At 45.0% G+C, this 16,261-nt stretch overlaps 2 protein-coding genes across 2 annotated transcripts in view; both read right to left on the bottom strand.

Moving 5' to 3' along the window:
- LOC150063599 (leucine-rich repeat and guanylate kinase domain-containing protein-like) overlaps window positions 1-16,261 on the bottom strand; it is an 88,405-nt gene that overhangs the window by 13,752 nt on the left and 58,392 nt on the right. The window contains exon 15 of the mRNA XM_090333324.1: window positions 15,167-15,262. Within this exon, the coding sequence (XP_090189450.1) occupies window positions 15,167-15,262 (96 nt within the window). The remainder of the gene's footprint in view (window positions 1-15,166; window positions 15,263-16,261) is intronic.
- LOC150063600 (uncharacterized) lies at window positions 7,467-9,514 on the bottom strand. Its single transcript, XM_090332711.1, has 2 exons — window positions 9,253-9,514; window positions 7,467-9,157 (listed from the first exon to the last, which is right to left on the bottom strand). The coding sequence occupies exons 1-2, from the start codon at window positions 9,512-9,514 to the stop codon at window positions 7,467-7,469; spliced, it is 1,953 nt and encodes a 650-aa protein (XP_090188837.1).

Here is a 16,261-nt window from a genome sequence, read left to right as displayed (position 1 = left end):
AATGCAGTAAATGCAAAGTATCTAACAGTAAGACATGAGCATGTGCAATTAATATCATATCATCTCACAGCCTAATAAGGCTGTGTTTACTGCATAAAGAAAAAAACAAAAGGCGTTGATGATCCAGCATTAGAGGCTTATATCTGGGTCAATAGCTAGCAATACGAGGTCAGATAGCAAATACTTTGAATAGCCAAAATCTCTATTTTAATTACCTTTTTTATATTCATAGCAGTAGAGCAGATCAGCATAGCCATTCTCATGTCGAAAACCTCAAATCTTTAATGTATTTAAATAAAACCTGGCAGTAAAGTTTCCACATTAAAGTTATCTTTCTCTGAAAGCACTTAGAATGGATCCTTTAAAAACAGGATATTACTTCCCAAAATATCTGACGATGTTTTCGGAATCATTTATATTTTTCCCAGCTTTGAAACATATTCAGTGACTTTTAGAACCAATGAAGGGTAATTTAAACCTATGATGATTAAATGTGTGTTTGTGTATAGTAAGTTCTATATAAAATGTCAATTCCTATAAAATAGTCTCTGTCCTGAAATATGTAGCCATGAAAAGGGCTTAAAACAAATTAAAATGCAATCATCTTTACAGAATGTAAAAGGTTATTTTTATTATAATAGTTACACAATTTGTGGTGGAAAATTAAGGGGAAAAATTAGTCCATTAGGAAGTGCTATCACAAAATGGAAGCTGTTTTTCTAAGACAGAAATGCATCTTTAAAGTCTTTTCTGTTTGTGCTTCTCAGCACCAAATAGCAACTAAAAAAATAATGTTCTTACAGACTCCATGGTAACTTTCTGCATTGAGCTTTTAAAGTAGAACACTATCATGTTAAGTCCAAGAAGACAAAGTAATAATGTTTATGAATGAATATATTTATTAAACTAACAGTGAAATGCTATATTCTTCAACATCCATCCATCCGAAGGAAGATAATGAGCTATGTAAACAGAGATGGCATCCATAAACAAAATAAGAGGAAAGGATATGAAAAATCTATTCACACACAATGAAAACGAGGTACAGAAACCTTTCTTTCTCCTAAATCTCCTCCTTTGTAACATCTTCATTAGAGCTGAACCTATTATCCCATGTTTGGGTGATGCACCTAGAATGTTCCAATTAAAGCATGCAATATCCTTTAATGAATGACTTGATCATGAAGGAGTCAGTTTACACTTGAAAGAGATAAACCAGAGCAGATACATTTCAAGAGTGGCTATATGGTGAATAAGACCTATATTATATAGAAAATTAAGGAAAGGAAAAGAAGAAAAGATAGCAGTGATTGGCAAGAAAGGGAATAAATACCTTCAGAAACTTCAGTCCACGTTTAGTTTTCTGTTGTGAATAACTACATTTCTGATGTGATTCTACTTGCTCCTTTAAGGTTAGCTGAGATGATAGATGCCCCTGGCCAGGCCTGGCTAGGACTCACCCCTAAAGGACAACTTTTCAAAGATGTCTTTTCATCTGTTGCTTTCTCCATTAAAAAAATCATTTTGTTTTCTTAGTTTTGTGCTTGGAGAATGAGGATCTGCTGATCAGAGTTATAGAAGCCTGTGTTCATCTTAACTGATGAGAAGAAGAATGAAAGCATCTACTATGTAGACAAGTAATTTGACATTACTTCCCCTCTAAACAAGGAGAAATCCAGAATGGACTTGATTTTACCAAGGATGATATGGTAACAGTGAAAACAACATACAGGTTTACTGTGCATTTACTATATGCCAGGGATCATCCTGTGTCTGATTGAGTATCACAATGAAATTCATAGTCACTTCATTGGTCAGATTTCCTTGCTCTCTTCTCCAGACTACAGGGATGCCCTTTACCAGCTCCTGAAGATCCCCCGATACTAGAAACTTCCATTGCTTCCTGGTACCATTCTTATTAAGTTCCTTAATTCAATCGAGGCCGTCAAAGCCTGTTAAAGGATTTTCAAAGAAAACCACCTTATTTACCAAACATTTGGATGTAATTTGAACACATACTATCCTATTCCAACACATGATAAAATATAGTTTGTTAATAACACATTCATAACAGTCATCAAGGCAGGCATTGCTCAGGTATTTTGCAACACATTTAATTCTCACAAAAACCCTGAGGTATGTAGTGTTACTTAATTGCCTCCATTTTATAAGTGAGAACTTTGTAATGTGTCCAAGTTCACAGGTTTAGATTATAGTGGAACTGGGGTTCTCAAAGATCATTTTGACTTTCAGTGTGATTTACAACCATGAATTTCTAAGATTCCAATCTTTATCCTGAAGGTCCTTTAAGATTCATGATTGTCAGCTTTAAGATTAGAAGTTAACTCTTCTAACATTGTTTATCTATCAGCAACACAAAAAGGTGTTTTTGCTCACGCCTATGAATGCTGGTCAATACAAAAAAAGTGGTCTCTAGATTACTTAGTTCCAACTAAACTAAGCAACTAAATTAATTTATGGACACACTGTGCTAGACACTGCCTCGATATTGTGGTCATCTTAAGAAGAATATGGAGAGTATTTTATGATTACAAGATTCTTTTCAGGGTGATCATCCAACAAAAGGCAAGTGAGCCAGGTAAGAACTCAGTGAGAGAAACACTATTGGATCAAGATTGCTTGTTACTAAACTTTACATAAAGTCATCGCTTTGCATATGGACTTAGAAATATCTCATCCTGCACTCCAACACGAGCAAAAAAGACATCACTGGCAATCTACCAGATCCTCATCTCAGCATAACTGAAGCAAGTGTGTCTAATCTCACCTGCATGTAGCTAGGTAAACAGGTTTCTGAGGACAGGACCAACGCAAAGCCATGAGTGTCCAGTGTAGGGCTTTTCAAACTGCAAGCTGTACCTACATTGTGGAACTCACTTAGTGGATTTTAACTTACATTTGAAAGCTTAAAAATCAGCCCCACAGAAAACATCCTACTAGCCAGTCCCTGGTGGCTCGTGACTATAGTCCTAGCTAATTAGGCGGCTGAGATCTGAGGACCGCGATTCAAAGTCAACCCAGACAAGAAAATCTGTGAGACTTACCTATAATTAACCACCAGAAAACCCGAAGTGGAGCTGTAGCTCAAAACCTCAGTGACAGCCTCTGGGGCCTAATTTCAAGCTCCACAACCAACACAAAAGAAGAAAGGAAGGAGGTGGGGAGGGAACATTAGTAAGGATATCTTATGAAACTTCATATCCTCTGTGTGTTTTCATTGAGTCACAGTATTTTAAAATGTATTCCTAGCTATGTATCTTGGTCAAAAAACGCTTTACAGCCAGTAGTCTAATGAATACTAAGCGCATGCAATATTCCAGTGCTACATAATGCATTTAATAAAACAGACAGTTGGATTATTCATAGCCAACAAATAGATCCAGTTGTGATGAATGGATCATAGATCATAAAAGGAAACTTCAATTTCATTCACTCCAGGAAATAATCCAGCATGTGTAAGACTCCCATAATGGAGCACCTAACTTATGGAGGAAGTCTGTTTTGTCTCTTCACAAACCACCTCCATTGCAGGAAGTTCTTCATTTATACCAAACTAAAATCATAAGGCAGCTACTGTCACAACTCTTCACTGTGTGTATACGTGTGTGTATGTGTGTTTGTGTTTGAACTTTCTAGTTCTGTGTCTTTTTATGAATAAAAATAAATTCATCATAAAAAATTTTGAAATATATGAGAAAATAAAATTTACTAAACACATAAATGAGAAAATAAAAATTACTCCTAATATGGCTACCCAGAGCCAACAAAGTCATACCAACTTAACTATTTATTCTAATACATACATATGTATATATACACACACACACACACACACACACACACACACGCACAGTGTTTTTACTTCCTTTTTTTGTGAACTGCTCAGTCATGCCTTAATGTTTTGGAAGTTTTGAAAATAATTGATTTAGGTCTTTAAATATTTGAAGAAGGATCTCATACCTGGTAAAACTTTTCGTTTATCTGAACATTAGGTGCCTGACTTCTTCATCTATTTTTTGGGGGGGGCGGTTGTTGTGGGGAGCTGGGTTTGGGCTCTTTGGCTCAAGGCTACCCCTTTGAGCCACAGCGCCACTTCCAGTTTTCTAGTGGTTAACTGGAGATAGAGTCTCATGGACTTTTTAGTGCGCGGGCTGGCTTTGAATCTGGATCCTCAGATCTCAGCTTCCTGAGTAGCTAGTTATTACAGGTGTGAGCCACCACACATGGCTTTTTTTTTTTGAAGGTTCAGTGGCTTTTGGAAGGCCAGTGGCTGCATGGTAGACTCCTGTCTCAAAGACCAGCAGCCAGAAAATACACTTAATATGGTTAGGAAACAGGCAAGAGAGGAAAGACAAAACAAAAACTATAGCAGCAAACCAATTCAGCGCCAATGAAGAGCTGAATTGGGATGCCATGGTGATGGGAGAACAGTCAGGAGACAGGACCCAGGACATAAACATAGAGACACATGGCACCTAAGCTGGTCCAGGCCTAAATAGGGTCAGGGCAGGGGGAGGGTCACAGGAAGCTCCCTGTCACAGAAAGTGGACTGACAGGCTGACTTCTAAAAATAAAAACAACAACAACAGCAACAACAAAAAACACTTTATTTTTTAAAATTTAAGTCGTCGTACAACACATTGATTATAATGGTGCTGGACTTTGTTAAAAAAAATCAGTGAGGATTCAGAAAGCCTTGATTTATGTGTACCAGGTAATTTCAAATAGCACCTCCTTGGTGCCTGTGATGTATCAGGGACTTTTCCAAGCAATAAGAGAATAGCAGTGAACCAAACAAATAAATGAAGCCAACTTTTGCCTTCAAAGAGCCTAAATTGTAATGTCAGAATACTCTGTTTTTACTCTTCAGAGTGGGCCAGCAATTAAACAAGCACCCTACCCACGCCCTGTGTCTTTTGTCCTGGCTTGACAATTGCAGTACCAAGCCCAAAGCCTGACACATGTAGCTTCATGAGCATAAGAAAAATATTAATCCAAATAAATGCATCCACAACTTTCAGGCTCTGAACAGAGAGATGAAAGGGCTGAGAAGCTTCAAGATATCTCCCTCATATGTGGCATGAAATTGCTTATGGTGGCAACTCTCCCGCTGGGAATTCCATGTGACATAGGGTCAGCATTCTGTACCTATCAGGTCATGACCCGTCAGGTGTGTGTGACATAATCTGTGCTGCTCAGAAAGGGAAGGGAGGAAACTACAGATGTAATGTCAGGGGCCCAGGGTTCTACAGGTCCATGAATTCCCCGGTGCTCATCCTGAGCAGCCGGAAGAGGTGTGGCACTGTGAACGGCTTGGCTTGCTCCTCTGACTATTTTCAGCACAGTTATGTACATTATTTAACTACAATTTTGTCATCTATACCAAAAAAGTCTCATTGACTGTTTCACTATGCTATCAATGAAGAAGTCATGCATACACTATTAAAAAAAAAATGAGGCCAAGCACTGGTGATTCATGCCTGTAATTCTCGCTATTCAGGAGAATGAGATCAGAAGATCACAGTTGGAAGACAGAAAAGTTTTTGAGATTCTTATCTCCAATTAAGGAGTGAAAAACTGGAAGCAGAGGTATGGCTCAAGTGGTAGAGCACTGTAGTCTTGAAGCAGAAAAAGCTTATCAAGAGTACCCCATACAGACATAAAAATATTTATATAGACATTAAAAAATCAGAACTCCTTACATCAAGACAAGGAATAACCAGTTACAATATATTGTCCAGGTGTGGTGAGTTATGCCTGTAATCCCACATACTTGGGAGGCCAAGCATGAAAGGACTATATAGTTCAAGACCAGCTGCAACAAATTTCAGTGAATCCCCATGCCAAGAAATAAGCCACTACAGGGCCTAGTGGTAGAGTGCCTGCCTAGCATGCATGAAGACCTGGGTGGATTCCTTGTTATCACATATATAGAAAAGGCTGGAAGTGGTGCTGTGGCTCAAGTGTTAAGACCTAGCCTTGAGAAAGCCCAAGGACAGTGCTCAGGCTCTGAGGTCAAGCCCCAGCACTGGCAAAAAAAAAAAAAAAAGAAAGAAAGAAAGAAGCCATTACAGTGGTGGGCATCTGCAATCTTAGCTAGCTACTTTTAAGGATTAGTAAACATGATCACAACCTGAACTCAGCCACAGCAAAAACGTTAAGAACCCATCCTGGCCAGAGTAGATCAGTTTTTTTGTTTTTTGTTTTTTTTTTGGCCAGTCCTGGGCTTGAGCTCAGGGCCTGAGCACTGTCCTTGGACTTTCTCAAGGCTAGAGATCTACCACTTGAGCCTCAGCACCATTTTCAGCTTTTTTCTATGTATGTGGTACCGAGGAATCAAACCCCGGTCTTTGCACATGCTAGGCAAGCACGCTACCACTAGGCCAAACTCCCAGCCCCTGTAGATCAGTTTTAAAAGAAACACTTGATCCACCCTGCAGATCAATGTGTTTTTCCCTGAATATTTTTTTGGAAATCATAGACTCAAAGATTATTCACATTCATTTCTTTCTAGCAGTAAGAGCTGAGAAGGATAAAACAAGATGTAAACATCAGAGCTGTCAGTGGCCAGGCAGAGAAACTGATATTCAGCCATTTGTTGGTCCAAAGAATGAAGCCAATGTGGAGACAGAGTCATGAGAAATGAAGTGAGTCTGGCAGACAGCACAAATCCTGAAGACCTCAAGGCCTGGTGATCCTCAGTGATGGGTCTCCTAACTCCTCTTCGTTTCTCCCCAGCCTCCCATAGATTCCCATAAACTGGCTTTTGATGGACTTTAGTCATTGGCCAACAAAATAACAGCATAGTATGAAGAAATATGCAAAAACCTGATTCACCTTATATTCTTCCCACTAATCCCTTTAACTGGTGCAGTCAGATGGCTTTTGGCTCAAGGATGGCCTGGGCCCATTTACATGGGATTCTTTTGCAAAGACAGAAGGAATATTTTTCGTTTTGATACTTCAAGCAAAAGCCAGCTCCAGGCAACCTGGAGCAGCGTGGATCTGAAGCCTGGATGGCAGTGCGGGGCTGCGCCCTCCTTCGCACAGAAGACCCGAGAGGGGCTGGACATGTCCAGAGGCAGCAAGGCTCCCCTTCCCAGAAGCGGGTCACAATTCCTCTGGCTTACAAGTGAATTTTCCACAGGAAGAGAAGAAGCTTTAAGGTCGCCATGCTCTGCTTTGGCCAGAGCTGGAGATGGCGCTGAATTCCTGGATGGACAAAAAGACACCCAGCTGACACCAACCTTTCCAGACTGGCCACCGCCAAGGCCCTCTGCCATGGGGTCCGTCCCGGAGTGCGCAGGCTGGCTGCTTTCCGGGGCCCAGGGACAAGGGAGGAGAGGATTTTTCACGGGGTGGTGGGGGGCAGCACCCTAGCCATGGCCGTCCAAGCTATGCCAGCGCTGTTCCAACGACGGTGGGGGGGAAGCTCACGGGTTGACTTAGACCTTGGTGCTCTGGCTGCCCCTGGCTCGTCTTCCTGCCCGGCTGCCCCGCTCCTCCTCGGCCGACCCCTGAGGCCCAGACCCCCTCTCCCGCGAGGCGCCTCCCTGTCGGGGGACCCGTTTGCCTTCGGCTTGCTGTCTGGAAGGGAGTGCGAGGTCCCGGTGGCTGGACGGCTCTCCGGTGGGCCGGCGGCTCCTCGGGGCTGGGGCGGTGGCCGAGCTCCCGGGCTCGGGGGACTCCGGGTCCGTCTTCTGGGCTGGACGCCCTGCGGGCGCAGAGCCCGTCCCCGACGGCTCCCTGGCGGCCTCTGGGGCGTCGCTGTCCTGCGTCGACCCTGCACCGCCGTCTCCTTCCGGCGCGGGCGCCGTGGTCGAGGCGCCCCCTTTTCTGGGATGGTGGCCCTTTCTCTGCTTCTCTGGCTGGGGCTGCGGGTCGCCGGGCCGAGGCGCGGCGGGGGGCGGCGGGCCGGGGCCCGGGCGCTCGGGCTGCTGGCGGGACGCCACCCGCGCGGCTTTCCCGGGGCGCGCGGGTCCCGCGGCCGGCTCCCTGAGGGTGGGGAGGGCTCTCTTCCTCGGCCCCCGCGGCTGGGCGGGCGCCTTCGGAGCCCCCCGCCCCGCGGCAGGCTCGGCCTCGGGACGCCCGGGCGTCGCGCCCGGGGGCGGCGGCGGGGCGATGCGGGGCAGGCGCACCGGGGGAGCCTCCCCTTCCCGGGACGGGTCGGGGGCTTGGTCCTGGCTCGGGGGGCTGATCCGAGGGAGCTTCACCTCGCCGGCTTCCTCCCCCGGGCCGGGCCGGGGGCTGCGGGCGGCCGGGGCGCCCGGCTTCGGGGGTGGTTTCGAGTGCGGCGGGCTGAGGGGAGGAAGCCTGCCGGGGGTCCCCTCCCGGGCGGGCGGCGGGGCTTGGTCTCCGCCGGGGGACAGGCGCTTGGGCGTGGGCCTCCGGCTCTGCAGCGGGGCCAGGGTCTGGGGCTGGGGCAGCCTGGTGGGCGCCCGGCGGCTCCGGGGCGGCCCGGCGGCGGGCTGCTCCCCGCCCGGCCTCTGCTGGGAGTGCGCGGCCGCGTCCTGGCGGGGCGGCGGCCCCGGGTAAGGGGTGCTGGCCCTGCGGGCCTCCGCTCCGGCGGGGTCGGGACGGGGAGGCTCCGGGAGCGGGGCTTGGGCGGGCTGGGTTTCCTCCTCGTGGACTTCCTGAGGGCCGAGGGGAGCCGGCTCGGGCGGGGGCGGATCTCCGAGGGCGCCCCGGGCCTCCCCGGACTCGGCGTCCGGCTCGGGCTGAGGGCTGACGGGGGCCGGGGGCGCGGGCGGCGCTTCCGCGGCTCCCGCCTCAGGCCGCGGGGCCTCGAGCCCGGGGACGTGCGGCTCCGCCGTCACCGGGGCGGGAGACCGCGGTGACCGCCGCGCCTCCGCGTCCTTCCCGTCTGGGGACGCGTCCTGGCCCCGCCGCGGAGCCGGCGCCGCGGGGTCCGCCGGGCCCGTGGAAGCGGGCCGCTCCCCGGGCGCCTCCTCCTCGCGGGTCGGCGCGGGGCTCTGGGCGGGAGCCGGGTCCTGGGGCTCGGGGACCGCTGCGTGGGTCTGCGCCCCCGAGGGCTCCTCTCCGGTCTGGCCGTCGGCCTGCAGTTTTGCCAAGCGTCTGGGGGAGGGGACCAGGTGCGCAGGTACCCCAGAGGCCGTCTTCCTGCTAGAGGATGCGCCTGCTTTGACATAAAAACACGTTAGCTAAAAACAGTCCTCACTGCCAGGAAAGGAGGAACCAAAGACCCGAGGCACCCGTGAGACAGAAGAGAACCAACTTCGCCCTCCTGGGGAATACACCATCGACAGTTCTCCCACTGAACACCATTCGGGACCGTTTTAGTCAGCTGAGAAGAGGAGCGCGGATGGATAACGTACAGAACCAAGTTTAGGAGCTGAGGAAAGTTTTCCGTGGGATGAGGTTTTAAACCTTCCTCACTTTGGAGGTACAGGGTGGACCTCAAGGCTGCTGAAGCCCGGCTGGACGTGGTACTAGAATGCCCAGGGGTCAGGGGCGACACTCCAGTCTGAAACATCCTGGAAGAAACTTTGAGGGAGACTTGATATAGGCAGGCTCCACAACGAATGAGATACCTGTCTCTGGAAACACATGGTGAACCCAGTCTGGCCCATCCCCAGTGGCACCCCTACCCCCCCCACACACACACCACGAGGCCGGCTGGGCCTGGGCTCTCTGGGCTCACACCAACACACCCAGCCTGCTGGTCTGGGTCTCCTTTGCATCTGGGTGAATCAGATGTAGCCTGACATCTGACTGGGCGGGGAACAAGGCAGAGCAATGAGGAGCCTCTCTTGCTAAGGTATTAAAAAATTATTGTCCTAGTAACAAGAACAAAGGAAAGGCTTTCACATCTAAAACTTTTAACATGTAAAATGAGGATACAAAAACAGACAGAGAATACAAAGTAGATTTGAGGTTGGGGGGGAGTTGTTGTTTAATGGGTTCACACTATGTTTTGAGTAATAAAAATTTTGGAAATAGGCAGTAGTGATGGTTACACAACAGTGGGGATGCAATTAATGCCACTGTATTGTGCAGTCAACAAGGATCAAATGGCAAATTATATACACATGCACAAGCACAATGTATATATATATATGCATGCAAAAACACATGTTTTGCCACAATTCAAGAAGAAATAAAATACAAGAACAGTGAAACCCAGTGCTAATGCTTTTTTTCCTCTATAGTCATAATTTTCCTCACTTTTGTGATTTTACAATTTGCACAATTTGGGAAATGATGTTAATGATAAGGGCACCATTTGTTGGCTAGTAGATTGATCAGTTTTCCTCTGTTTGATTCATCATTATTATTATTTTTCCATCTTAGTATTAGAATTCTGGATAATATAATTTCATGATCTTTATAGCAAGAATTCAGGGTAATGTTTTTATTAGTTCATCTTTCTAAAAGCCTTATTAGAAGCACTTACTGAAACAGGAAGTCTAGAGACCAGTGGAGGGAAAGGACATCATTATACTGAATTGCAATATAGTAAGTTTTCTCTTATTTTAAAGAAAGTGTATTATTTACTTGGGTTTCCTGAAATCTTCATGCATTAGAAACAAATGTTACTTGAATTACTGTAGGGAAACAATAAGATCATTCCATACCTAAATTGGTGATATATATATATATATATGATATAATTGATGACTATACAAACTTATCACTCCATACAAAAGCTATTATTTTACACATACATTAAATGAACATTTAACTAATCTGTCCACAGGTGGCAAATCGTATTTCTGAATCTGCTGGATGCTGTACTAAGAAGTGATAGAGTTTCAGCTTACTTTTAGCTCTCTGCTTTACATTTTTGTGTGTGTGGAGAGTAGAAAGTATCATTGCATTCTCAGTTATAAGATAGAAACACATTTCCTGAAGATAATGCTATTTATTATTACTCCAATATTTGGAAATTATCTTCAATTTGCAGTGATACAGATTATCTCTTTTAGGAAGATAATGTGGTTGCCCATAGGACTTGTATTTGTACTGAAGCCTAAACACACAGATAATCTAATCCAGCTGAGGGAAGAACCTAGCTCTGGAAGGCTAGATGGATTCTAATAATGTCTCAGAATATTACACAGAGGGTTTGTTTTTTCATTTTTCTTTTTCTTTTTCCTCCTTCTCCTCCTCCTCTTCTTCCTTCCTTCCTTCTTCCTTCTTCTTCCTCTTTCCCCTCCTCCTCCTCCCCCTCCCCCTCCTCCCTCTTCTCCTCCTCCTCCTCCTCTTTTTCCTCCTCCGCCTTCTTCTCCCAGTCTTAGGGCTTGAACTCAGGGCCTGGGCATTGTTCCTGAGCTTTGATGCTCTAGGCTAATGCTCTACCACAGCTCTACTTCCACGTTTGTTTGTTTTTTTTTCGGGTTTTTTTTGTGGTTAGTTGTTTTTTAAAAAAAAGTGTCTCACGAATTTTCCTGCCTGGACTGCTTTGGAATCACAGTTCTCAGATCCCAGCTTCTTGAGTAGATAGGACTACAGGTATGATACAGGTGTGAGATACCAATGCCTGGCTAGTTTCCTTTTTTTTTTTTAAGAAAATATTTTAAAGAAAATTACTCTATTCCAAGTTAAAGGTTACTGGTTATAATTGCCCACCCCAATTATTCATAAAACCTCAAAACTCAGAAAGACTCCACTCTGATCAGAGACACAGGTGAGGCAACCAGTCAAAAGCACAATGCTGGCTCTGCTGGGGCCCTAAGCCTCTTTCTCAGGAGGTCCTGACATTTCATTTAGGCAATTATTATTGGGCTCTGTCCTCCTGCACCAAACCTATAAGTGGTTGGTCCATGCTCCTTGGAAAAACTTCACAGCCGTAAAATTTGAGGCCATTGGCTCAACTTCTTGGGCCATTAGAGATACCATAAAAGCAAAGACTATGCCCATTAGAATTTTAAGTGCTCACTCGTACAATATCCACCTCCACTGTGTCTACATTATGTCCAAGTTTACATTAGGCAGCAATGGGGAAAAATGTAACTCCCTCTGCAAATCAACTACATAAGTAAGATAAAGTATTTGGCTTAAGAGAACACAATCTTTTCCAAAATACTAAACCTGCCAGGAAAGCAAAGATCTGTTGAGGCTAGTAATAATGATATATGAAATGTAATTATGTCCCATCTACTTTTTCAAACTGGAATTCTATTAGTCAATAATGGAATGGCTCACTTTTAGTCATTAAGTGTATCTGAGAGTGAGAACATTTTTATAAATCCTGCAATTCATGCCTTTCATTAAATCAGATAGGCCTAACCTCATTATTCTAAATAAATAAAGGTTTATTATTCCTGTTAAAACAGGAGCCCATTTTCCCATGCACACATTATCTGGTCTATTAATTTGCCAAATGGCAACTGCACTGAATAGTCAGTGTTCCTCAGTTACTGTAGAATAAGGACAGGCACAGAGTCTGCGGGGGTCCTACTTACTGTCAGAGCTGTCTTTACCACCTTCTTCTTCAGGAGCACAAATACAGAAACGCACATTTCTCAGCTACTCAGAACTTCAGACTCGGGGGACTGAGGTGTGTTTATCCAAACCCACAAGAGGTTGGTGTAGAAGCCAGCACACCAATTTATTAATTTACAGTGGGAGATGGGGCCAGCTCAGGGATCAAGGCAGGGACTCCTCACGTAAGGTAGGACCTCTCACAGGAACAGGCCCACCCAGGGGACCAAACTCAAGACCAGAAGCTTGGAGAGCAATACATTTATACAAAGAGAGGCAGATTTCCTCCAGAGAAAGGCCTGTGGAGCTGTGGAAGCCCCATGGGGTAGAGTATACTATGCTGCTCAGTGCTCATGGCGTTCTAAAGAGCCCCAGTCTGCTGTGGAGAAACAGATCAGAGCTGGCTCCTATTTAATGCCCACTCGCCTTTGTAGAGAGCAGCAGCCCTGCAAACTCCACTGATGCCAGTGGGACCAATGAAGTCACCTGTAAGGTATTTTCCAGTTAGCAGATCACACCTTGATAACTGTATCTCCCATGAGACCCACAGAAGAAAATTCTCAGCCATAATCTGCTGAGTTTTAGGGTTGCCTTTTACTTTATCTGTTGTCAGTAGCCATCTTGACTTCATTCCAAAATGCCACAGACACTCAACTGGGGAAAAGATATACATTGAAAAATGACACAATTGGTTTGAACTCTGGCAAAATTACAACCTGACCTCTCTCCATCTGCCAGAATATAACCGAAGGCCAACAAAATCAGTTGGGCAAAGTGACACCAACACCACAGCACAAAGCCACACCACAACTCTGAAGCAGCAAGAGCCATGGGTAAATGTTTTGGAATGTGGAATGTGTGAATGGAGTTCAGTTCCATGAGGGATTGTTAAAAAACCAACAAACAACAACAACAACAAAACCTTATACATAGTATATTACTAACCATTTTGACCACTTTAACAGTACCATTCAGCACAATAAGCACTTTCACAATGTGATACAGCCATCACCACCATCTACTTCCAGAATTTTTCATATTCTCAAACCCTGTACCTATGAAACAGTAGCACTCCATTCTCTCTTCTCTGGTCATCACTTATTTCTATCTCTATGAATTTGACTAGGCGAAGCATGTCATATAAATGCAATTGTACAGTGTTTGCTCATTGTGACAAACTAATTTTGCTTACCGTGCTTTCAAGGTTTACCCATGCTACCGCACATGTAAAGATTCCCTTCCTTTCTAAGACTGAGTAATGTTTCACTGTATGTATATACACATTCATCTGACTATTAAGTTGCTTCAGTCTTTGGCTAATGTAACTAACTCACCTATGAATTGAGTATATAATGATCTCTTCAAAATATGGCTTTCAATTCTTTGGGGGTATGTATCAAGAACTATATCATATGGGAACTATTGTACTTTTTTTTTGTGGTCAATCATGGGGGTTGAACTCTGAGCCTGGGCGCAGCGGTCCCTGAGCTCTTTAGCTCAAGGCTACCACTCTACCCCTGGAGTCTCAGCCCACTTCCTGTTCTCTAATGATTAATTGGAAATAAGAGTCTCATGTTCTTTAGTGACCAGGCTGGCTTTGAACCGAGATCCTCAGATCTCAGTTTCCCGAGTAGCTACAATTACAGGTGCAAGCCACTGTGCCTAGCTATATTTTACATTTTTTTTGAGGAATTCACATACTATTTTCCTTAGCAGCTCTGATATTTTACATTCCTACCAACAGTCTCATTTCCTCCATACCCTTACTAATAATACTGTGTGTGTGTGTGTGTGTGTGTGTGTGTGTGTGTGTGTGTGTGTCCTGGTAATAGTGTTTGAACTCAAGGGCTCAACATTTTTGGCTTTCTTGCTCTTGGCTGGTGCTCTACCACTTGAACCACACCTCTAGTCCAGCTTTGTTGCCAGTTAATTGGAGAAAGCAACTCCAGCACTTTTCTGCCAGGGCTGTTTTCAAGCCAAGATCCACATCTCAGTCTCCTAGTAGCTAGTATTACAGGTGTGAGCCAACAGGGCCTGGCTCTGATAATTTTTGTTTTTGTTATACAGTAGTCATTCCAATGGGTCTGAGACACCTGGGCGGGGGTCCTTTCACATGCATCTCAGTTCTGTGCTATCATTCTAAGTCAGGACCTTAGAATTCCCAGATTCCAGGGAGATACTCTCTTTTAAAACCTCCATCATGACCCATGAGTCAGGAGCTGAGCATGAGGTTTGGGTTGGCAGGAGGGCAGGCGCAGGCCAGGCCCAGGAAAATACTCCACAACTATTCTTCTTTCCACTATACTTTTCAATACAACATTTTGAGGACTGGGGCACTTTGAAGGAAAAAAGGAAAGAAAACTCTTGAAATTCTTGGACAAAATATAAACCGCATGAGGACAACACCACCTCAATTGCAAAAAGAGAATCAAACTTGTATAAGGCTGGGCTCTGAAATGAGACCAGCCCTTATCTATTGCCCACTTCCAAGGGCTAGCAGGCCCCTGGAGCCCTGACCCCTGGGTTCTACTAGGTTATAGGTTAGAATGGATGAACAATCGCCCCAAAAGAATGACAAGCATTGGGGAGTCAGAGCCAGCTGTAGCCTGACAGATGAACACCCAGATAATAACAGAGATTTCTTATCTCATTAAAAATAAATAAATAAACATGAATCCAGTACAAAGGAGCAAGACAGTACCTGCAGTTGGTGCCAGAGTCTTGGCAGGTTCCTCAGCCAGTCCCAGGTATTCTCTAATGAGCTGACTCAGCTTTTGGTAGGCAGCATCCAGATCATCTTCAGTAAAGACGAGAGAACATTAATGTAACAGCACACTCTCAAATGCAGTCACTGTTCAGCTGCTGGGGGTCTGATTCCACCAACAGTATGACTATGCATACTGTGACAGGCAGAATTCCAGGAGAACCCTCTGGTGTGGGCTGAACCCAGGGAGGTGATCAGAAATCACCTTTGCAATTATGTAACATACATGGCAAAGGGGATTTTGGAATATGTAAGAAGGTTGCTTAATGAGTTTGAGCTTATCAAAAAGGAGATTATCTAGGTGGGTATACTTAATCATATCCCACACAAAAAGTTTTCCAGTAGTTGGCACAAAAGAGACAGACAGAGACGCAATGAACAGAAAGGATTCGATGTGCTCTTGTTGTTGGTAGAGGTCATGTGGATAAGACTGAAAGAAAATTCCAGAAGCAATCCTTGGCAAGCAGCCAACAAGGAAACAAGGACATCAGTCCTAAAACCACAAGAAAGTACATTCTTCCAACAAGATCAGCCTTCAGCTGGCCACCTGACTCAGCCTCCTAATACAGTGCACAAAGTACCCAGCCATGCCAGACTGGCTCTCAGTCCATGGTGCACTGTGACCCAACGAAGGGCTATTATTTCAAGCCACCAGGGGTGAGCATTTCCATGCAACAGTAGAAAACCACTGTGAATGTGTTACTGTTAACCAGCTCCAGACATCAATTACTATTATGTTGAACCATAAACAATTGTTGTTACATAAGTCAAAATGTTGAATATCAAAAAGAAAATATTAAAAAAGGTTGAATATCGAATTGGGAAGCACCTGTAATCCTAGCTATTCAGGAGGCTAAGATCTGTAGATTGCAGTTCAAAGCCAGGCTGGGTAATAATGTCTGTGAGACACTTATTTCCAGTTAACTGCTCAAAAAAAAGCTAGGAGTGGTGCTGTGACTCAAGTGGTAAGAGCACTGGTCTTGAACTCAGGCCCTGAGTTCAAGTCCCAGGACGAGCAAAAAAAAGTTTAAT

This window comes from Megascapheus bottae, chromosome 5, assembly GCF_031878675.1.
Source record: "Megascapheus bottae isolate mThoBot1 chromosome 5, mThoBot2.hap1, whole genome shotgun sequence".
Classification (NCBI taxonomy): Eukaryota; Metazoa; Chordata; class Mammalia; order Rodentia; family Geomyidae; genus Megascapheus; species Megascapheus bottae.
This window is presented reverse-complemented; position numbering and strand designations above follow the sequence as displayed.